The sequence below is a fragment of the Phocoena phocoena genome, chromosome 20 (genome assembly GCF_963924675.1).
Source record: "Phocoena phocoena chromosome 20, mPhoPho1.1, whole genome shotgun sequence".
NCBI classification, from domain to species: Eukaryota; Metazoa; Chordata; class Mammalia; order Artiodactyla; family Phocoenidae; genus Phocoena; species Phocoena phocoena.
In genome coordinates, this window is record NC_089238.1 from 7,610,386 (window position 1) to 7,632,473 (window position 22,088).

At 57.5% G+C, this 22,088-nt stretch overlaps 2 protein-coding genes across 2 annotated transcripts; one reads left to right on the top strand and one right to left on the bottom strand.

Moving 5' to 3' along the window:
• Positions 1 to 5,261: 5,261 nt before the first annotated feature.
• Positions 5,262 to 12,717, bottom strand: LOC136140191 (galactoside 2-alpha-L-fucosyltransferase SEC1-like). Its single transcript, XM_065898272.1, is given in 9 exon segments — positions 5,262 to 5,470; positions 5,473 to 5,607; positions 5,610 to 6,092; positions 6,095 to 6,256; positions 11,654 to 11,799; positions 11,897 to 11,926; positions 12,152 to 12,262; positions 12,376 to 12,468; positions 12,566 to 12,717. Coding segments are annotated over 9 exon segments (1,521 nt in total).
• Positions 12,718 to 13,979: 1,262 nt separating this feature from the next.
• On the top strand, positions 13,980 to 21,996 carry NTN5 (netrin 5). The gene is made up of 6 exons (XM_065898603.1): positions 13,980 to 14,610; positions 17,507 to 17,695; positions 19,114 to 19,263; positions 19,690 to 19,743; positions 19,958 to 20,038; positions 21,368 to 21,996. Exons 1-6 carry the CDS (start codon positions 13,980 to 13,982, stop codon positions 21,889 to 21,891), a joined length of 1,629 nt encoding a protein of 542 aa, XP_065754675.1. The 3' UTR covers positions 21,892 to 21,996.
• The last annotated feature ends 92 nt before the right edge of the window (positions 21,997 to 22,088 follow it).

Below are 22,088 nucleotides of genomic sequence, written 5' to 3' on the forward strand. Positions count from 1 at the left end.
AATTCAAAGCAAGGATGTCGCTGTAAGGTCACTCCTGCACCAAATCTGTGTAGCTTCTGGCAGCTTCCCAGGTTCAACCAGGCCCCACCCTGCTTGACTCAGCCCCACTGTTCTCTCAATGGCCCCTGGGTTCCAGGCTCTGACCAGGAACACAGATCCGGGGCCAAGGCATCCGTGCCCATGCTGGCTGTAACCTGTTTGTGTGCTAAGCCAGAAGCACTGACCCGGAGATTAGTTGAGTAAATGCACATTAAACGTTGTGTTCGTTTCGTGGGGCTGCTATAACCGCGTACCGCAAACTGGGTGGCTTCAAACAATAGGAGATCATTCTCTCACCTTCCCGGAGGCCCAACGCCAATCTCTACCTCAGTCATCGTGGGCGTTCTGTGTGCCACCTGTCGTGCTGGAGTAGGGCCCACCCTATTCCAGTGCGACCTCATCTTAACTAATTACATCTGTAAAGACCCTTTTCCCAGATGTCACATCCTGAGGTGCTGGGAATTAGGATTTCAACATCTCTTTTAGGGGGACACAACTCACAATTCAACTCATAACAAACGCACACGATGTGCTGACGCTCTCTGGAGCGCTGGGCTATGAGAGCTCTGTCTTCAGAGACCCTAAGTAGTCCCTGTCCTTCTGGGCGTCCTTGTATCCCCTCTGGTGAGGAACAAGGGGAAGGTGTCGAAGGGCTTGCTACCTTCTGGTTTGGGCTTGCAAATCCAGGAAGGAGCTTAGTAAATATTTCTTGAATGAATTAGTGTAATTGTTGGCGGCTGGCCAGTTCCTGCTTTGGCCCTGATAAAATAAAAGCTATAAACTTCCTTGTCCACCAAGGCTCTTCAAACACAGGGAACAGAGCTGGGTCACCCAAGCTTCTAGGTTAAACAGAGCTCAATAGAGTATATCGAGCTACTCCATTCAGCTCCTGGAGGCAGCTGGTGCCTGTTCTGTCCACCGGCAGGGCCCTTTCCGGGTGCAGACCTCCTGGGAGGTAACAAGAGAGGGTGGCTGTGAGCACGGGTCTTCTGAATCTTCCCCCAGCACCTAAAGGTCCCCAGGATGTGCAAGAAAAGATGTGTAAGAAACTAGCGCCCAGCTTCCCACCCGTGGGTGCTGTGACAGCTCCACAGATTTCATCTTCATCCTCCAAGTCGGGTCTGTGAGAAATGTCACCTCTCTTCGTTATTTTCTGTGAGTCAATTTGATTTTGACTGAGAACAAGTCCTCATTCCACTAAGCTGGCCAGAGATTCAGCTAGTGGTTTCAACGTCAGAGCAATGTGGGCATTTCAGACTCAACGTGGGAATTTCTGTGTGTAGTACCAAACTCCTGGAGGCATCACTCAGACTCCCAGCAGGAGATGGAACACTCATAAGAGGTGACATGAGAGGAGTTAAATAGGATAGTTTACCAAGATGTGGGTAGGGTGTAGGGAAAACAATGAGAGACAATACAGCTCCCAGGGGCTAGCAACTGTGGGGAGCTGTTACCACCTCTAGATCAGCCGGGATGGATCTGGGACAATAAATGCCCCAGCTTCACTCTCCTTCCTCTTCCGATTTCTGGACTGTGATCCCACTGACCCAAGCCAACAGGAAGGCATAGGGCAGGGGAGCTCGCAGATACTGTGTTGGCCAGTTTGGGCTGCCGTAAAAAAAATACCCCCACCCGGGTGGCTTAAACAACAGAAATTTCTTCCTCCCAGTTCTGAAGGCTGAGAAGCCCAAGACCTGCTGATTCAGTTCCTGATGAGAACCCACTTCCTGGTCTGCAGATCAATAAATGTTTGTTAAATGAATTACTGCAATTTATTTTGGTGGCTGGTCAACTTGCACATTTGCCTTTTAAAAATAAAACGTTGGCAGAGAGAAGACATCTCTCTCATGTCTCTTATAAGGGCACCAATCCCATTTACAAAGGCCCCACTGTTACAACCTAATCCCTCCCAAAGGCCCCACCTCCAAATACCAACACATTGAAGATTAAGGCCTCAACATATGAATTTGTGGGGGACACAAATATTCAGGCCACGGCAGATAACATCAGACAGCCTCCCAGGGCACAGAACAGGGGGAGAACATTGGAGATGAGATTTGGAGGGGCAACAGGAAGAGACCTAGCACTTGAGTATTTTATTGCAATGTGAGATACAGTTGCCATCCACTTCTATACTCTGATGTTGTTACACTTTTTCTTTTTTTTTTTTTTTGGCCATGCTCTGTGGCATGTGGTATCTTAGTTCCCCAACCAGGGATTGAACCTGGTTCCAATGCACCTGCTGCATTGGAAGCGCAGAGTCTTAACCACTGGACCGCCAAGGAAGTCCCGGATGGTGTTGTTACACTCGACAGACAGCCAGGGGTCAGGTCTGAGGTTCCTCTATCCTTCTGGCTTGAATCGCTCCCAAAGAGTTAATTTGGGAAAAGATCTTGGCTAAGGTAAATTATCCTGAGAAGGGGCTGGTCCTGAGAGAATGGAGGAAAAAAGGGAAAGGGAGTAAAACCTGTCTGACTCTAGAGGGTAGGGCTGGGAATGGAGGCTGGGAGCTGTTATGGGCTGAACTGTGTCTCCACAAAAATTCCTATGTTGAGGTCCTAACCCCCAGAACCTCAGAACGTGATTGTATTTGGAGACAGGATGTTTACAGATGTAATTAAATTAAAATGAGATCATTAGGTGGGCCCTAATTCATTATGACTGGTGTCCTTACAAGAAGAGGAATTCTGGACACATACACGTACAGAGGGAGGACGTAAAGTCATAGAGAGAAGTGGTCATCTGCAAGCCAAGGAGAGAGGCTCGGAGCAGATCATCCCCTAAGAGCACTCAGAAGGAACCAGCCCTGCCGACACCTTGATCTCAAACTTCAAGCCTCTAGAACTATGAGATAATAAATGGCTGTGGTTTAAGCCACCCCATCTGTGGTACTTTGCTACAGCATCTCTAGCAAACTAATACAGCAGCTTCCAATATGGCCTGAAATAATCTTCACCTCCTGGTATCATACCCTTGTGTAGTCCCCTCCCACATTCAATCAGGCTGCTCTGTGTGATGGACAGGATATGACAGAAGCGACATTGTGTGACAAGGTAAGGCTCCGTTGTAAAGGGCATTGCAGTTTCTACCTTGGTCTCTTGGGTTTCTCTCTCTGGAGGAATCCAGCCGCCATGCTGTAAGGACCCTCAAGCAGCCCCAAAGAGATCCACATCAAGAGGATGTGACCAACAGCCAAGAGCTAGCAACAATTTGCCAGCCATGGAAGTGGATCCCCAGCCCTAGTAAAGCTTTCAGATGACTGTGGCCTAACTGACACCTGACAGCAACCTCACTGGATATCCCAAACAGAACCACTCAGGTAAGTCACTCCTGAATTCCTAACCCACAGAAACTCTACGCGATGATAAATTCCTGTTGTTGCTTTAAGCTAATAAGTTTTGGGGTCATTGTTTCACAGCAATAGACCGCTAACACAGAACCTCCCTCCCCAGCTCCCCTCCCCTTCAGACCCTGCTCCTGCTTGGTTTGTTTTTTCATTCTATTTTATTTTTCTAATATTTATTTAATTATAATATTTTATAATTTTATTATAATATTTATTTTATTTATTTCTAATATTTATTTTATTTGGCTACGCCAGGTCTTAGCCGTGGCACACAGGATCTTCGTTGCTGTGTGCGGGATCTTCGTTGTGGCATGCAGGATCTTTTAGTTGTGGCATGTGAACTCTTAGTTGCGGCATGCACGTGGGATCTAGTTCCCTGACCGCGGATTGAACCCGGGCCCCCTGCATCGGGAGCGCGGAGTCTTAACCACTGGACCACCAGGGAAGTCCCAATCTCCTGCTTTAACATCCCCCTACCCTTAACCCCACACCATGATGACACCATCAAGGACTTAAGAAGTAAACTGGGGCCCAAAATGGCTCTGGGGAGGTACAATATTACTAATATGTGAAAGGAAAGGTGTTCAACTTCGTAAGTAGGCCAAGAAATGGGAATTCAAATAAGATACTTGGAGAGGATTTGCAAACAGGAAAGAGATGTGACTGAAATGTTTTCTAAACCAGTGCACCTATGTTTGGTGTAAAATTTAAATGAACATAAATAATTGTGTGTTAAAATTTTTTTTAATATACAAAAAGGAGTAGTATGTCAATAAAAATATTGGTTACCTCCATACTTCAAAATATACCAAACACAAGAAAACGAGTATTGTAATCACTTAATCCAACTTTTGTCCATATTGGGGTTTCTCACAGTGGCATTGGGTCCTGAGGGCACAGGCAGTGCCAAGGTGTCAGGTCACCTGTCCACACAGGTGACTGCTGACATGGCCATGGCACGGTCTCTGAGGCCCCTGCCCCTCTGTGGTCAGCCTGCTGCTTCGATGACATGTGGGCTCTGGGCATCTTTGCTGCTGCGGACCAAGGCCTGGTGCTGAGTCCTGCCCTCACTGTGAGGCCCTCCCATGCCCCATCCTCAGCCTGGGGACGCTCCCTCCCCGCCAAAGGTATCTCCCTGAGATTCATGCTCTCAAATCCTCTTTTCCCTCACATTCTTTCATGATAAAGCCCCATTAAACCCAAAGCCTGAATTCTTTTTGTTGTTGTTGTTGTTTTTGCGGTACGTGGGCCTCTCACTGTTGTGGCCTCTCCCATTGCGGAGCACAGGCTCCGGACGCGCAGGCTCAGCGGCCATGGCTCACGGGCCCAGCCGCTCCGCAGCATGTGGGATCTTCCTGGACCGGGGCACGAACCCGTGTCCCCTGCATCGGCAGGTGGACTCTCAACCACTGCGCCACCAGGGAAGCCCAAGCCTGGATTCTTAGCTGCCAAAAATACCCAGCTCCTCTTTACTTGAAGGCAGGAAGAGTTTCATCGCCAAACCCTCCAAGGAGGCAAGTACCAAGTATTTGGACTCCATGCTCCCGGATCTATAAAGAAGGAGAGGGCAAAAATACGTTTCCATTTCAAAGCAGTCCAAATGTCCAGGGCATGCCAACCACATACATGTTAGTGGTCCACACTTACCACCTGTTTCCAACACACTACACGAATTCGTTGCATTCTCACGAGGAGCTGCATTATGTTCGTTTTTTCAGGTGGCACACTAAGGCACAGAGAGGTTAAGTCACTTATCCAAAGTCACCCAGCTAGGAAGCAGAGCAGCCTGGATTTAAACTCAGGTGTGAAAGCCCATGCGCTGCACCCCACACACTGCTGTTGGGCCCAAGGGTGAGGCAGGGACATGAGCGGGGGGCTAGGGGCCATTCTCTCTAGCCTGCCCCAGGTTGGCTGCGGTACCTACCCACTTAGGCAGGAAGGCCACCTGGCGCTTAAAGACCACGTGAAAGGGGGAGTTGGCCAGGTAGATGGTCTCTCCACCTGCGAGGTAGGCGGCCCAGATCCCAAACGTCCCAATGGTCATGATGGTGTGATTACATTGCGTGAGCAATGCAAAGTCCTTGGCGGTGAGCCCTCAATGCCATTGCCGGCAAAGACCACATCCCCACGGGAGGCCTCAATGTTTTCCCGACACCAGGCCATGCCGTTGCTGGTGACCACGAAGATGGCGGAGCGGTAGCGAGCCCGGAACCAGTCCAGGCCTGCTGCAGGTAGCCCCGGTCGGCCACCACGCCCTTCCACACGTTGGGCATAACGTGGACGTAGTCCCCCTGGCGCACGTGGACTCCTACGTAGGTGCTCGGCCGGCTCCCATTCACCTGCAGACCCCGCAGAAAATTCTGGGCCTCCTCGCGCACGTGGTCGTGCGGGGTGAACTCCTGGAGGATCTCGGCGCGGAGGTGGTGGTAGAAGGTCCAAGAGCAGGGGTAGCCGGTGAGGCGCGCGTACTCTCCCGGGATGTGTCGGTACCGCTCTTCCATCCAGTCGTTCAGGGGGTAGTTCTGCCAGGGGATCCTTCTGGCCGTGGTGTCGTGTAGGACGGGGAGGGTGATTCTGAAGATGGGGGCCAGCGTGCTGTGCATCTGGGGCAGGATGAAGGCGGGCCGCCCGTTCATCTTGGCCAGGGCGTACTCCCCCATCTGGTTCCCCAGGCGGCCTTTGGAGTTGATGGTGGACATGCCCCCCAGGGCAGGTGTCTGGGGAACAGGACCACGCGGCCCGGGTAGGCCCAGGGGGCGGGCACCCGGGCCAGGCGCTGGAGGCAGTGGAAAATGGTGGACCTGGCAAAGATGACAAAGCGGAAGTAGATGGTGGACAAGGAAGGGCAAGTAGCCCAGAATCTCATGGTGGCTGCGGGGAGGAGAGACGACTTAATTCAGGAGGGATGGGGCATGAGTTCATTCGCTCACCCCACCCCAAACCACTTGTTCATTGGCTCACTCAGCCCATCCAGGCATGTCTAATGGCCTCCACCGTGGAGGACTTAGAGCACAGACCCTGGACCCCTCTGGCCTGGGTTTAAATCCCAGCTCCACCCCTTACCAGCTGTGTGACTTTAGTCAAGTTACTCCTGAATCGCAGTTTCCTTACCCATTAAAAAACAATGACTGAGGGCTTCCCTGGTGGTGCAGTGGTTGAGAGTCCGCCTGCCGATGCAGGGAACACAGGTTCGTGCCCCAGTCCGGGAAGATCCCATATGCTGCAGAGCGGCTGGGCCCGTGAGCCATAGCCACTCAGCCTGCACGTCCGGAACCTGTGCTCCACAACGGGAGAGGCCACAATAGTGAGAGGCCCGTGTACCGCAAAAAAAAAAAAAAAAAAAAGCGATGACTGAGTTGAACCATTTGAGAGTGCCAATATTTAACCATATTTTTCCTACACAAACAGCCGTTTCATAGAGTCCAACCTAACAGAACTACCCCATCTGTAACATTTTTAGAACAGTGCCTAGCATACAGGAGGCACTCTGTATAAGTCTTGGAAAATAAAGACTTCTAGAATATTTACTACATGCATCCCTGGGAGCTCACGAATCTATTAAGGCTGCATATACACAGGTTCAGAACCTAGACTGTGAGGCTAGACAAGCCCAGGTTCATGTGCAGACTCTGCCTCCTGCTGGCCAACCCGGAGCATGTTAGTTAACTCCCTAGGGCTCAGTCTTCTCCATAAAATGGGACTAACCATAGCCCCTGCATGCCGGGCTCCCGGAAGGGCCCCTGCCATGGCAAGCGCTAAGTGCTTCCCGCTACCGTCAGTGGATGTGGTGGATTCAAGCTGCTGCAGAGTCTTTGACGCTCCTTCCCTGACTCTGGGTGGGCCTGTGACTGCCTTGGCCAATCACATAGGGCAGAAGTGACACTGTGCCATTTCCGGACCAGGACTTAAGGGTCCGCCAGTTCCCACCTCCTGCCTCTGTAACACTCTCTCTGTGTTGCCACCTCTAGCTGCCTAGATTTAGCTTTTTTTATAGTTAGGTCTCTGATGAGCCCTTCTTCTTCTTTCTTGTTGGTAACCACTTTATTGAGATAATATTCAAATAGCATACAATTCTCCCATTTAAAGTGTACGACAGCTTTTAGTATATTCACAGAGTTGGGCAACCATCACAATTAATTTTAGAAAAGTTTTATCACCCCCAGAAGAAACCCTGCGCCCCTTAGCCATCCCCACCCCCAGTCTTCCCATCCTCCCCGCCGCCTCCCTCCAGCTAACCTACTTTCTGTCTCAGTGGATTTACCTACTCTGCGTGCTGCATATAAATGAATCACACAGTAAGTAGTCTTGTGACTGGCTTCTTTCACTCAGTGTCATATTTTCAAGGCTCATCCACGTTGCAGCATGTGTTAGTATGTCACTGATTTCTTTTTACAGCCGACTAATATTCCACGGCATGGATAGGCCTCGTTTTATCTATCAGTTCATCAGTTGTTAGACATTTGGGTTGTTTCCACTTTGGGGAATTATGAATAATGCTGCTATGAACATGCACGTCCAAATCCCCGTGTGGACCTAAGTTTTCATTTCCTTCTGGTATTTACCCAGGAGTGGAATCGCTGCGTCATGTGATAACTAACTGTGTTTAACACTTTCAGGAACTGCAGACTGGCTTCCAAGCAGCTGCCTCATTTTCCATTCCCACCAGCAGCGTATGAGGGCTCTGATTTCTCCACATCCTCGCCAACACTGACTACTGTCTGTCTTGTTGACCGCAGTGGGCGTGCCATGCTAGTTCAGGGAAGGCTACACTTTTGAACCTACCCAGACTCCCTCCAGCTCCTGCCTCTGCCTGGGCTCCATGAACCTCAGTTTCCCCATCCTTGTAATGGGGTAGAGAATCCCTTCTTCAGGGGTTGCTTCTTTTTCAGTCCATCTCTCCTCCAGCTCTCCCCTGGGCTCCCAGAAACGGTCTTTTCACGCTGGGTCTCCAGTGTGTCCTGACCCGCTGTGTCCTCTCCCCTCCTCTGTTCCCCTGACCAGGCAGCTGTGGTTTCCCTGTGGCTGTCCCAGTGCCTGCGGCTCAGGAGACCCCCAAGGCCCCTACAGAAGCCCTGGATTGTGTGGCCCCCGCTCTTCCTCATCTGGCTTCCATCTCACCCCCTCAGGCTCCCCATCTCTCCCTCCACTGGCCCCCTTAAATGTCAGGGCTCTGTGGGCCTCACCTCCACTCTCCGCCTCCTCTTCCTCCTATATTCCAGGGCTCCTCACTTTATTAATCTGACTCCTGTGGGAAATCTGAACATTCTTGGGCCCTCCTCAAGGGTCTCACATTCAACGTGGGTTCCCAGTGAGGTCAGCTGACTCTTACCACATGAAGCATATGTTACGCTCCCTCCCCTGAGACGTACAAGAAATGCCTTGCTCGCTGCTTCAGTCTCCAAAAAGCAAACTAAACCTGCCCCTGAGCCCCTCTTCTCGCTGGGCTGGTGACAACTCTGCGCCAATCCTTATCACACAGCCTGTCCAGCTCAGGCCCTGCCGGGGGTCCTGCGCAGAGGAAGACTCAAGCTTCCGCCTCTGGGCAGCTCAGGCAGCTCAGCCAGAGCCCCAGGCCGCTCTCAAAGCCCGCAGGCAAGCTGAGCAGGGACTGGAGCCAGGGCTACTGGGGAGGAGAAACCAGCTGAGGACAGAGGTACCCACCCAGGGTCACCTCCACGGTGTGCGACTCGTGCAGTCGCACAGGGTCCCTGCTCTGCTCTAGCCGTCTAGAAAGTCTCCATAAGCGAGGGCAACGCAGCCCGGGTTTTCACTTTGCACTGGGCTCTGCAAACCAGGTAGCCCAGTCTGGCTGCCACCTCTGTCCGCCAGTCTCAAGAGCTCCCTCTCCTGGCCTCTCATGAGCCTACACAACTGAAAAGCCACAGGAAGTAATGAACCAAAGCTGGTGCTTCTGTGGTTCCTGACTCAAGCCGGGCACTGGTTTCAGCGCTTATATCCTGGTCCACAATTCCTTACTGACCATTTTCATGAAGATTGCTGGCAAACCCCAACCTGAGTTGAATTCACTTGGGGACAAAATCTGAACCGACGTGCCACTATTCATAGACTTCATTTATTTTGGAGCAAACGCCCATGTGTTCTGCTTGCAGAAACAATAATGTTTGATTATGGGATGCTGCCCAGACCCTGCCGGGGGAGTTGTAAAATATAAAATATAACCTGTGCACCCCATGATGGTGTCAAAACACCGGTTCTGCGGCATGTCTGGTCCACAGAGTTTCAGATATTAGACTGTAGGCCTATCTTCACTCATTTGGTCTTTGTGATCTCCCATGAGGAAGGTACTTTTTTATGCCAATTTAACAGAAGAGGAAACTATGACACAGACAGGTTAAGAAACTTGCTTTGGGTCACGCAGCTAGGAAAGACGTGGGGCCTGGATTTGACACCGGTGTGGTTCGGGAATCTGTGCTCATAATTGCGATCCTGGATTTTTCCACTCTGTCCTGAGGAAGGGATACTCAACCGCACCCTCCCAGTGCAGTTATTCAGGGCCTTCGACGTGCCCTGCCTCCTGGGGCCTCTGTGACTGCTGCGTCACCGAGATGGGGATGAAAGATGTCTCTGGAAGCCCAGAGGTGTGGGTCCCACCTTGCTGAGCCCACCTCAGAGCTGTGGCCCTGGGAGGTCCTGCCTCTGGGGCGCTGTGAGGGTAAAGGTGCCCCATACTTGAGGAACTGCCCCTTCCCCCCAAAGTCTCCTCCCCAACTCGGGGAGTTGTTTCCTCTCTGCTCTCTGCTTCTACCCCCCACCCCAGGCCCCTTCAGGGGTGATAATCACCTCAGGCAGCTCAGATTATTAAAAGCAAAAGTGAGACAGCAAGCTTCCCTCCAGGGAATATTAGCTTAAGAAACTTCTAGTCCCTGGGGCAGGGGGAGGGGGTGGTGGTGGATAAAGTGAGACCTAAACCTTCTTCCTGAGTTTTCTCTGACAGCAAAATTAGCCTTTGCACTGGCCACTCCCTGTGCCTGGGTCCTCCTGCCCCGATGCCCACGTGGGCATCTTGCCCTCACCTCCTCCAGGTCTCAGCCCAAATGTCCCCCTGACCCCCACCCCCCAAACTACTTCCCTACTTGCTTTTGCTCCAAAGCATTTGTCACCTTCCATCTTTCTCTAGAACATGACGACTTACTACTTTTTTGTCGCGATCTTGCTTTCTGGACTGTGAGCCTGGCAAGGACGGGCTGCTGTGCGTATTCGTATGCTCAGCAGAGGGTCGGACACACAGTAGGAAGTCAGTGAGCACCAGCTGAATGGATCAGCGCGCGAGTACTGCACTAGTTACCCTGTGCATCACGCCGCCCGCCCGCCATCTCACGTGTCCCCCTCTGACTTGGTGGCGTCTCCTTCTCCTGCAGCTAACTCCTCCTCCTCGCGGCTTACCCATGTCCCCACCCTGCCTCCTGCCCCCGGGGCTGCCTCTCCACTGCCGGCTGTGAGGGTCACCCAGAACCAGAATCAAGGGTAGCCTTGGCTGTGCCCTCCCGCCCCAGACACTGGGTCCCCAAATCCCTGTCAGGGTCGGGCCCACGCTGTGCCACAGTCAATGCACTGGAGGCCACAGCAGCAAATGTGGTGCCCCATCCTCCTGAGGCCCTTGCTTTTCCCAGGGGGAAGTGAAGAAAAATGTTATTTTTCTAGTCAAAACTATTCGGATAAAAAAAAAAACAAAACCATTCGGATATGTAATGGAGTTGAGGGCAACATTTGCATGAAAGGTTCATGAGTGAACTGTTGAGGCCTCACAGTAAACTGGCCATGGAGGGATCCGCTTTGAGCTCAGTCCCCCCCGGGGGTCCCTGACTTCTCCCTCCAGCCGCTAGAACCACCAAGGTCCCAGGCATTCATATCTCCCCCTCCTCCTTCCCCACCACCTTGGAAAACAGCCCAAGTCTTTGGGTTTCCGGGTGGGTGGTGCGACCCTTCAAAGAGCACTGACTTTTTAAGGCTTGAAAGCGAATGACCTTCATGCTCAGTTGACCCACAGCTGACAAGGTTCCAGAGGGCAGGAGAGGCTGGCTTGGGGTCACACAGCCAGAGGCCCACGTCCCGCCTCAGCGTCAGCGGCCCTGACAGCGCCGCGCTCCCCAGCAGGCCAGCCCCTTCCAGATCACAGCCACCACGTGCTGGGGCTGAGCCCGAGCCTGCCTGCACCGAGGAGCCAGGAGCCGGCGGGGCAGGGGCGGGGTGTGCGGGGAGCACGGACCCCAGGCCCCGGAAGGCCGTCTGGCCGCCGTCCCCTCCTACCTGCCTTGAGCCTTCTGGGCCAGCCTGCTCGGGGCTGTCCAGCTGCGGGCCCCTGGGGGGCAAAGGCGCTCATGTCCCACACAGCGCCGGGTGGCGTGGCTGCCCGGGGTCCCTGCGGGGAGAGCGTGGCTGCCTTGGCGAGGGGACTGGGGCGGGGTGGTGTTGGATTCTTAGGCTCTGCTCTGAGCTCCCGCCCAGAACCCCTACTAGCCCGGGGGCTGAGAACAGCCACTCTGCACTCACTCCCGAGAGCCCACGCTGGCCGCCAAGCTCCTGCGGGAGGGAAGGGCCGTGAGCGGCTGACTGCAGAGGACGGTCTCTCCAGGGTACAGGTTTGGACGACGACGGGGTGAAGGGTGGGGTGTGTGCAGAAGAAGCCGCGGAAAGGGCCTGGGTCCCAGGTGGAACCCCACACTGCCCAGGCAAGAGGCCTGACCCTGGACCTGGTGGGTACACGGCTAGACTCTGCCCCTTAAAGTGGGGGCCAGGGTGGGCTACAGTCTCCAGAGGGGCAGGGACTGGGGGCCGGACATCTGGGCTCCCCAGTGGCAGGCGGTGGCATCTGGATCCCCCAGGAACACCGTGGGACTCAGCCGGTTGCCCGGGGTACTAGGGGCCAGAAAGCGGTACCCCGTGAACCGCCCAGGCAAGAGAGGAGGTGGGAGATGGGGCGAGCCCCTTAACAAGGCCGGTGCCGGGGAACGGGGGCAAATGCCCGGCACAAGAGCTCAAAATGGCGCCAGGCTCCTCCTCGGGAGGTGCGGAGGGCCACGCCCGTCGTCTGCGGCGGGGGAGGCGGCCTCCGCACCAGGCGACTGCGGTGGGAACGCTGCGGGCTGTGAAATCAGGCTGGGAGGACGGGACCCACCCGCACCCACTGCTACCTCTTCGACTCCCAGCTGGGGCACAAACCCGGGTCCAGATTCAGAGCCAGGGGCCTGGACAGTGGGGCCCAGAAGGGCTCCAAGGCCCCCAGACCCGAGTGGGCTCCTCATCAGGGGCTGCCAGCCCGGGGGGGTGGGGGGGGTGGGGGGGGTGGGCGCGCATTTCCTCTCCGGGTCCATCCTCGATCCTGCCACCCCCGGCTCTGGACTGCTGGTCCCTGCGGACGCCCTAGCATCTGGCCCTGCCCTGTCTCCCTCTCTCCTCCCTTAGTACCCGCCACCCCCGACATCTGTTCCCCCTTCTGCTCTGGGGACCTTAGGACTGGAGGGGAATGCGGGGGCTCTGATTGCCAGACCCTGAGGTCTAGGACGGCAGTGGAGGGTGGGGAGGGCAGAGGTTATCAGAAATGCAAGCACAGGGTCCTCCCATCACGAGCCCCAAGGGGAAACCAGGGGTCTGCCCTCCCAGCCCAGGCTTCCAGCCCCCAGGCATCCCCGTCCCCATCGGGTCCCTCAGCACAGCTCTTGGGGCTTTGAACCTGGGTGAGAAAGGGTTAAGAGCGGGTGGAGGCTAGGGCTGGGTGGCAGGGAGGCCTGGTTGTTTGGGTTGTTTGGTGATAATCCCCCTCCGTGCCCTGGGCGTGGAGAACACGGTTAGGGCCCCACGTGGGAAAGGGCCTCCACTCTGATCCCCAATCCCCATGGGCCTGCCTCCTGCTTCTGCTCCCCGCCCCCTTCCGCCTCCGCCGCCTGTCAGGCCTGCGGGCCTGCCTGCGCTCCTCCTGCTTCACAGGTGTCTCTGAGCCCCCTGCCCACCTGTCTGTCTCAGCCCCCAGGCTCCCTGGGACCCGTTGCCCCCAACCCTGTGGACTCTGGTTGCCTCCTGGTCTCCCCTTGTGTCCCTCCTCTCTCCTCGCAGTTCCTTCTCCCTGCCTGGCCCTTGCCCTTCACTCACCTCTGCCCCCGCGACTGTGTCTTTGCTATCTGTGCCTCTGTCGGCCCCCTTCTCCATTTCTTTGCCACTAAGTCTTCATCTTTCTCTAACTCCCCCTCCCCTGCCCACCCGGCTCCTCCTTTCTCCCCCTTGCCCCCTCTTTGGGTTTCCCCATCTGTCCCCCCTCCCTGCCCTCTCCCCAGGGCCCCCTGCCCCTCGACACTGACGGATAGCTCTGGGGTGTTAAGCTACGGATTAGTTCAGGCAAAATTCTCGATTTTGCTTGCGTTCTTTCCCCTTTGGGTTATGTAAACAGTAATTCTCCCCAGATGGAACTATTTTCCTCGCTCAGAAGCAGCCGGGAGGGGTCTGGGGCAGGGCTGGGGGTGGAATGCTGGGGTTCCTCAGGGAGCCTGGGGAGCGGGCTGGAGGCTGACCCCCGAGGGCGGCCTGAGGCCCCCTGCCCAGACACTCGTCTCCTCTCCAGGTACTTGACTCCGCCAGAACCATGCCAGTGACCTTTGCCCTCTTGCTCCTCCTGAGCCAGGCCAGCGCAGATCCATGCTACCATCCAGGGGGCCGCCCCCGCTTCTGTCTCCCACCAGTGACCCAGCTGGCTGGCATGGCTGCCTCCTGTCCCCAGGCTTGCATCCCCTCCCCAGGGGCGGATCTCGGCCCCCGGGCCACCTGCAATGGCAGTCTGACCCTGGCTTTGGGTGGCCCCTTCCTCCTGACGTCCGTCAGCCTGCGCTTCTGCACCCCAGGACCCCCAGCCCTCGTCCTGTCTGCCGCCTGGGCCACCGGAGGGCCCTGGAGATCACTGTGGCGCAGACCCGCCTGGCCGGGGGCCTTGGGAGGCCCCGAGACGGTGACCTTCCGAGCCCCACTGGGCCCTAAGGCCAGGGTGGTGGCCAGTCACCTCCGTGTGGAGCTCGGGGGCCAGGCAGGGCTGGCAGCAGCAGGAGTGAGAGGCCGCTGCCAGTGCCATGGCCACGCAGCCCGCTGTGCTGCCCGTGACCGGCCGCCCCGCTGCCGCTGCCGCCACCACACCACCGGCCCAGGGTGTGAGAGCTGCCGCCCATCCCACCGCGACTGGCCCTGGCGGCCTGCCACGCCCCGGCACCCTCACCCTTGCCTGCGTGAGTCCTGGGCCCACCCTGACCCGCCAGCTGGCCACAGGGCTCCAGCAGCTGGGCCCTTCTCCCTGAGGGGTAGGATTTTCTCCCCCTCCCCAGAGCTGCATGCTCCTTGCTTCTCCCCATACTGTCCTCCAGCCAGGCCCCCTCTTCGCTTCCGCCCACTCCCTCCCCACCACCTGTGCTGCCCCCAGGCTTCCAGCTGCTTACATGCCCGTTAGGGGGCTCCAGCGTCTCCCCGACACTTGATCATGGTGATGGTGATAGGGGTGACATTTCCCGAGCTCCCAGCCCAGGGCCTGGCTTGGCGCAGGTGCTCAGGTGGTATTTACTGAGTGGCTGTAGGAAAACAGGGGAACTGGACATTTTCGGAATCATCCAATCAACCACAGGGGGTAAGGATTCATTCATTAGACACATATTTATCCAGCAACTACTGTGTGCAGGGCAGGTATTACATCAGGCCCATTTTACAGAGGAGGAGACTGAGGTAGAGCTGGGAAGTCCCTTGCGCAACGACATGCAGCCGGAAAGTGGCAGGGCTGGAATCTGAGCTCAGGAGCGTAAGCCCAAGGGTCTTAGCTTGTCCTTGCCAGCCACCTTTATGTGCTGTCACACTAGATGTTCTCGGGCAGCAGACACGGGCATGGCCTCAGCAGCCAGCCAGACTGCCTGGGCTCAAATCCCAGCTTCTCTGCTTCCTGGCTGTGTGACCCCCAACAAATGACCAAACCTCTCTTTGCCTCCATTGGCTCACCTGTAATGTGAGGAGAGTAACAGCGCTTCCTTTACAGGCTGTAGTGAAAATTCAATACATTAAAATACATAAAGTCCTTAGAATAAAGCCTGATACAGGACCTGGCATGGAGGAAGAGTTATCTGATTCCGCCAGTGTTACCATTGCCCAGACGAGGAGGGTGAGGCCCAAGGGGACATGTCCCTTGCTCTACGTCTCACTGTCAGCAAGGGGCAGTGCTGGGACTGGACTCAGAGAAGTCTTCCAAGAGGCTGGGCCATCCACCAGCCTTCCAGCTGGACCAGAGCTCCCCAGGCCCCACTCAATGCCCTCCCCCATCCTCAGGGCTTCCAGACTGGCCTCCAGAGTCTGGGCCCTTCCCCATCCCTCCAGCGGCTCTCCTCAGAGACAGCCCTCCTCATCCCACCTCCAGCCTGCAGCCTTGCTAGAGGGTCTGAGTGTGTTACATGGCCTTGCTAACTCCACTCCATGGATAGATACACACCACACACACACACACCCACACACACACACACACACACACACACACCCTCCATTCTCTCGCTCCTGGACCTCCCTCTCTCTCCACCTCGCACGTCCTTTGCCCCTCTCCCCCTCTACGTCTTCCTGCAATGTCAAGTGGACTAACTTACAGACCATCCCAGCTGTCCTCTGCTCCCCACTCTGTCCTCATCACACTTGGGTCCCCTTTGACCCGCTGTTCTCATCATCCCAGGCCTCTGTCCAGTTGGCCCATTCCTACCAGTAAGATCTGATGCCCCTACAGGGGAGTGAGGGAGGGGAGAATCACGTGGCCTGAGGGTGGGGTGGGGTCCATCCTGGGGGAGGACAGGGCCTGGGAGCTGGGGAGGCTGTCCCTCCGTGGATCACCACATCCCCTCAGGCTGAGCTGGGCGGCCGACCCTCCGAACCTGGGTAACAGACCAACAGTGTTGTGAAGGAGAAGGGTCTAGGCAGACAGGATGAGACTTAGCTCCTGTGGCGGAGCTGTGGGCTTTATAGAATCCAAAGCCCAACTCTACTGATTGATAATCTCAAGAGTGCTGCCATCCCTAATGCCTACAAAAACCCTTGAGAGAGGAACTGAGATCCCCACTGGATGGGAGGACACTGAGGCTCAGAGAGGGGGAGTCATTTTCCCAAGAACACACAGCTGTCCCAGCTCCCTGACCTTCCCGCTTCTCCTTGGGGCCCTCAGGACCTGCCAATCCAGGCCTCTCAAACCTCTTGGGGTCAAAAACTCCTTTCATCTCTCCAAAGAGTGGTCCATGAACTCCCCGCATCGGCATCTCACTTTGGGGTGCTTGCTAGACATACAGGCCCCTGGACCCACAGAAGCCCTGGGATGGGCCCTGGCATCTGTGTTGCTCTTTTGAAACATTTCCCCCGTAATCTGGATAAGCGGTAAGGTTTGAGAGCCACTGCTTTTGAAAATCCGATCAACACTCCCCAGCAAAATGTACATGGTAAGTGGGCCTCATGTGAGCTGTATGAGAAGCCCTGGAGTGCGCCTGGGTTGCAATCCTGCCTCTGACCACCCCTCAGCTGAGTTTCTTTGGGCAGGTGACCTCGCCTCTCTGCCTCAGTGCTCACATCTGTAAAATAGGGATGATGACAGCCCCAGTCTCACAGAGCTGCTGTGAGAAGGAAACATGCCAAGCGCTCAGTACATGGCACCTGGCACGTGGATGTGCTAAACGGGCAAGGGCGTGCTCTGTGTCGGGTACGGAGTTAAGTAAGCACCGTTGTCGTAGGTGGTTGCATTTCAAGATCATGAAGTAGACACTATAAATGCCATTTTACAGCTACAGAAAGGAGCTACAGAAAGGAGTCGTCACTTGCCCACGGAAACAGTGAGACAGTTACACACGGGGGTCTGATTCCACAGCCTAGGCCCAGAGCTGCCACTCTTCTTTACACCCCCTGGTTTTACACAGACATCCAGCACATTCACCACTCCTCTCGGGCTCATCCAGCTCCAGTCCAGTGCACCCATTTTAAGGATGACAGTGAAGAGCTTCGAGGACCCACACTTACCTGGGGACCCCCAGGCAGTCTCTTTCCCGAGGGCAGTGGGGAGAAAGCTGGGAAAGGGGAACAGAGAGCTGGGCCTGATGTGCCCTTACTCCATCCTGTTCCTAGCCTGTTCCTGCAACCAGCACGCCCGACGCTGTAGGTTCAACTCTGAGCTGTTCAGGCTGTCGGGTGGCCGGAGTGGGGGTGTTTGTGAGCGGTGCCGCCACCACACAGCCGGGCGGCACTGCCACTACTGCCAGCCGGGGTTCTGGAGGGACCCTAGCCAGCCTATCAACAGCCGCAAGGCCTGCAGGGGTGAGTGCAGCCTGAAGCCCAGCCTAGAGGGAAAGGAGGCAGGCAGGCCTGAGGGGGGAGGGGCCAGGGGCCTGGATCCTGGGTCTGAGGGAGGAGGAACTGGGGGCCTGGATCCTGGGTCTGAGGGGGGAGGGGCTGGGGGCCTGGACCCCTGGGTCTGAGGGAGGAGGGGCCGGGGGCCTGGATCCTGGGTCTGAGGGGGGAGGGGCTGGGGGCCTGGACTCCTAGGTCTGAGGGGGGAGGGGCTGGGGGCCTGGACTCCTGGGTCTGAGGGGGGAGGGGCTGGGGGTCTGGATCCTGGGTCTGAGGGGGGAGGGGCTGGGGGCCTGGATCCTGGGTCTGAGGGAGGAGGGGCTGGGGGCCTGGACTCCTGGGTCTGAGGGAGGAGGGGCCGGGGGCCTGGACTCCTGGGTCTGAGGGAGGAGGAGCTGGGGGCCTGGATCCTGGGTCTGAGGGGGGAGGGGCCGGGGGCCTGGACTCCTGGGTCTGAGGGAGGAGGAACTGGGGGCCTGGATCCTGGGTCTGAGGGGGGAGGGGCCGGGGGCCTGGATCCTGGGTCTGAGGGGGGAGGGGCTGGGGGCCTGGACTCCTGGGTCTGAGGGGGGAGGGGCTGGGGGCCTGGACTCCTGGGTCTGAGGGAGGAGGGGCTGGGGGCCTGGACTCCTGGGTCTGAGGGAGGAGGGGCCGGGGGCCTGGATCCTGGGTCTGAGGGAGGAGGGGCCGGGGGCCTGGATCCTGGGTCTGAGGGAGGAGGGGCTGGGGGCCTGGACCCCTGGGTCTGAGGGGGGAGGGGCCGGGGGCCTGGATCCTGGGTCTGAGGGAGGAGGGGCCGGGGGCCTGGACCCCTGGGTCTGAGGGAGGAGGAACTGGGGGCCTGGATCCTGGGTCTGAGGGAGGAGGGGCTGGGGGCCTGGACCCCTGGGTCTGAGGGGGGAGGGGCCGGGGGCCTGGATCCTGGGTCTGAGGGAGGAGGGGCCGGGGGCCTGGATCCTGGGTCTGAGGGGGGAGGGGCTGGGGGCCTGGATCCTGGGTCTGAGGGGGGAGGGGCTGGGGGCCTGGATCCTGGGTCTGAGGGGGGAGGGGCTGGGGGCCTGGATCCTGGGTCTGAGGAGGAGGGGCTGGGGGCCTGGACTCCTGGGTCTGAGGGAGGAGGAACTGGGGGCCTGGATCCTGGGTCTGAGGGGGGAGGGGCTGGGGGCCTGGATCCTGGGTCTGAGGAGGAGGGGCCGGGGGCCTGGATCCTGGGTCTGAGGGGGGAGGGGCTGGGGGCCTGGATCCTGGGTCTGAGGGGGGAGGGGCTGGGGGCCTGGATCCTGGGTCTGAGGAGGAGGGGCCAGGGAATTCCAGTCTCCTCAGTCCTTGGGGAGGAAGAGGCTGGGAGCCTGCACTGCACATCCCCAGCTTCTCTCCTCACGTAGCCTGCCAGTGCCATCCTATTGGGGCGACAGGTGGTACCTGCAACCAGACCAGTGGGCAGTGCTCCTGCAAGTTAGGGGTCACTGGCCTGACATGCAGCCGCTGCGGTCCCGGCTACCAGCAGAGCCGCTCCCCAAGGATGCCCTGCCAGCGTGAGTCCTGAGGGACAGGGCCCAAGTCTGAAGGGGGGGTGGGAAGGAGACATCCCAGATCTCCAGGGGGCAGGTGTTGTGAAGACCTGCTCCGTAGGAGACGGAAGCTAGAGAGTGGAGGCCAGACTCTGAGTCCTTAGGGAGGTGAAGACTGAAAGTCCAGTCTCCTCCATCTTGGGGACGAAGAGGGTGGGAGCCTGGATACCTGGGTCTGAGGGAGGAAGGGGCTGGGGACCTGGGCTTCTGAGTCTTAAGAAAGTGGCCAGGGACCAGGACTCCAGGTCCTAGGGGAGAAAGGCAAAGTGTGCTTCCACTCTTGGGCCTCAGGGGAATAGACATTTGGGGTCTGGAAGCCTGGCTTCCTCGGGGGGAGCAGGCTGCGGATGGGAGGCACTAAGGCCCTGTCTCTCCTCTGCTCTTTCACAGGAATTCCAGAGGCAACCACCACCCTTGCTACAACCCCTCATGCTCACAGCTCGGGTAAGACTGGCTGGCCTAGAAACCCCTGGCAGCAAGAGGGATCAGGGATGGGCTGACTGGGCCTCCAGGTGGGGATCCAGGGGTGTTCCACCGAGCCCAGTCCCCAAGGGTTCAGGCACCCCAGCTGTCCGTCAAGATGAAATGCAGGGGATGGGCAGGGGCAGAACGCTGTAGTCCAGGCCTCAGGAGCCCACTGCAGCCTGACCTTCCCCAGACCCTCAGTGTCAAAACTACTGCAATATCTCGGACACCAGGGTACACATGAGCCTTCGGAGGTACTGCCAGCAGGAGTACGGTGAGTGCTGGGGAGGAAAAGGGCCAGCAGGGGCTCTGATCTGCTGCAAGCCACCCCCTTCTCTGGCCTTCAGTTTCCTCAGCTTAAATGGGAAGGGGTGTTGGACTCTACAGGGCCTTTCCTGATCTAGAACCTAACAGGACAGCAGACAATGGGCAGAAGGGGCGGTGGGGAGGGGGCGCTCCCTACCGTCCTAGGTCTCCTCTCTCCCCATGTTATTGGCCTTGCAGAGTTTCACGATCTCCTTCAGCCTGACGTCTCTGAGGGAGGGAGGTGGCCTCCTGAGGATGGAAGGAGAAAGGGGAATGGGTTGAATGGAAGGGATCCTTGCACCGTCTTGTCTGTCTCAGACCCCCTGCCTCCTATCGGGGTCTGAGATATCGGAGCCCCACTCCCACAGACTCACCCCACAGTTCCCTAATCCACCAGTCCACACCAGCCCCCGACCCCAGGGCCTGTGGCTGCAGGCTCTCTTGGACAATCAGTTCAGCCCAGTCCCAGTTACTTCCCTCAATGGTATAGGATCCCAGACCTCTCCTCCCTGAGGCTCAGCATCTGGCCACTAGTGTCCTTGAACGTCAAAGGTGGGGGCTTCTCCCCCCACGTCCCACAGGGATCTTCTGCCCCAAAGACCCAGCTTGTCTGCCAGAGTCCTGCTCCCAACACGTCTCACCTCACTCCCTCAGAGAGGACACGTCTCTGAATCACCACTAGTATGACCTCGACCCTCAGCTTCCAAGGACTGATCTCCTTCTGGCCCCCAAATTAATCCTAAATGCAGATCCCTCCCGTGGCAATACCCCTGTTTTCCAAGGGCTCTGTCTGCTCCTAATACCTTCTGACCCCTTGGCATTAGAGATCTGGACTTGCCTCTTGGGCCTTGTTCCCAGCCCCACCCACTGCAGGGTCCTCCTGGGACCTCTAACCCTTTAAGTAATCCCTGTACCCACTGCTTCTAATATGACCCCCAAAGCACCCCATCTGGCATATTCCTGGTAGGCCCCTGGGTTCCTCGCCCTGTCTGGCCTCCTCTCCAGAGGAACCCCCACCTCCCCCGCCTTCCCAACCACAATCCTGTGACCCAACCTATCGCTCCATAAGCCCCACTCTCCTTGCTTTGACCCATCTCCCCAGAAAGATCTCACTCCTCACAGCACACAGCCAGACCCCCAGACCTCTCACCCTCAAAGGTTCAAGGTCTCTCCCTACTGATGCGATCCCGGAAGCCCACTCTCGGGTCCCGGGCCCTGGGCCCCTCCCCACCAGGACTGACCCCACGGGACCCGGAGCCTCCCCACCGCCCAGGCCTGACATCTCCCCTCCCCACAGTGCTCCGCGCGCAGGTGCTGGCGTCCGAGGCAGCGGGCCCGGCGTGGCAGCGGCTGGCCGTGCGCGTCCTGGCTGTATACAAGCAGCCGGCGTGGCCTGTGCGCCGCGGCGGCCAGGACGCCTGGGTGCCCCGCGCCGACCTGGCCTGTGGCTGCTTGCGCCTGCGGCCCGCCACCCACTACCTGCTGCTGGGCAGCGCGGCCGCCGGCCCCGACCCCGCGCGCCTCGTTCTCGACCGCCATGGCCTCGCGCTGCCCTGGAGGCCGCGCTGGGCCCGGCCGCTGCGACGGCTGCAGCAGGAGGAGCGCGCTGGGGGCTGCCACGGCCTGCGGCCTGCGGCCTTCGACCCCGAGCCCCGAACCCAGGATCTAGAGCCGGAGCCAGGCGGCCTCGAACTCCAAGGAAGGGACTGGAAGCAACCGCCAGAGGAGTCTTCTACCTCGACGGTGCGTCCCCCAGCAAGCCAATCAGACGCCGCAGAGCCCCTGACGTCACTTGCATGTGCCAGCACCGAGGAGGCATGAGGGACTTTTAAATAAAGGCGGCAAACCTCTTGGTCTCTGGCTAGGACACTCGACCTGTGACCTACGCAGCTAGTCCCCTCAATAAAGTCTCAACTCTTGGGGAAAGTCAGCTACAGACCCCTGACCTATGCTGGGAGGGTATCTGAGGGGCAAATGAAGAAGGCCACGAGGAAATCTGTGGAGCCGAATATGGCTAC

Bases quoted from the DNA above. Each gene is read 5' to 3' on its own strand.
- NTN5 (XM_065898603.1), top strand. From the start codon at position 13,980: ATGCCAGTGACCTTTGCCCTCTTGCTCCTCCTGAGCCAGGCCAGCGCA. The intron at 17,696-19,113 runs GTGAGTGCAGCC...CTCCTCACGTAG, and splicing joins CAGCCGCAAGGCCTGCAGGG to CCTGCCAGTGCCATCCTATT. The intron at 19,744-19,957 runs GTAAGACTGGCT...GACCTTCCCCAG, and splicing joins CCCTCATGCTCACAGCTCGG to ACCCTCAGTGTCAAAACTAC.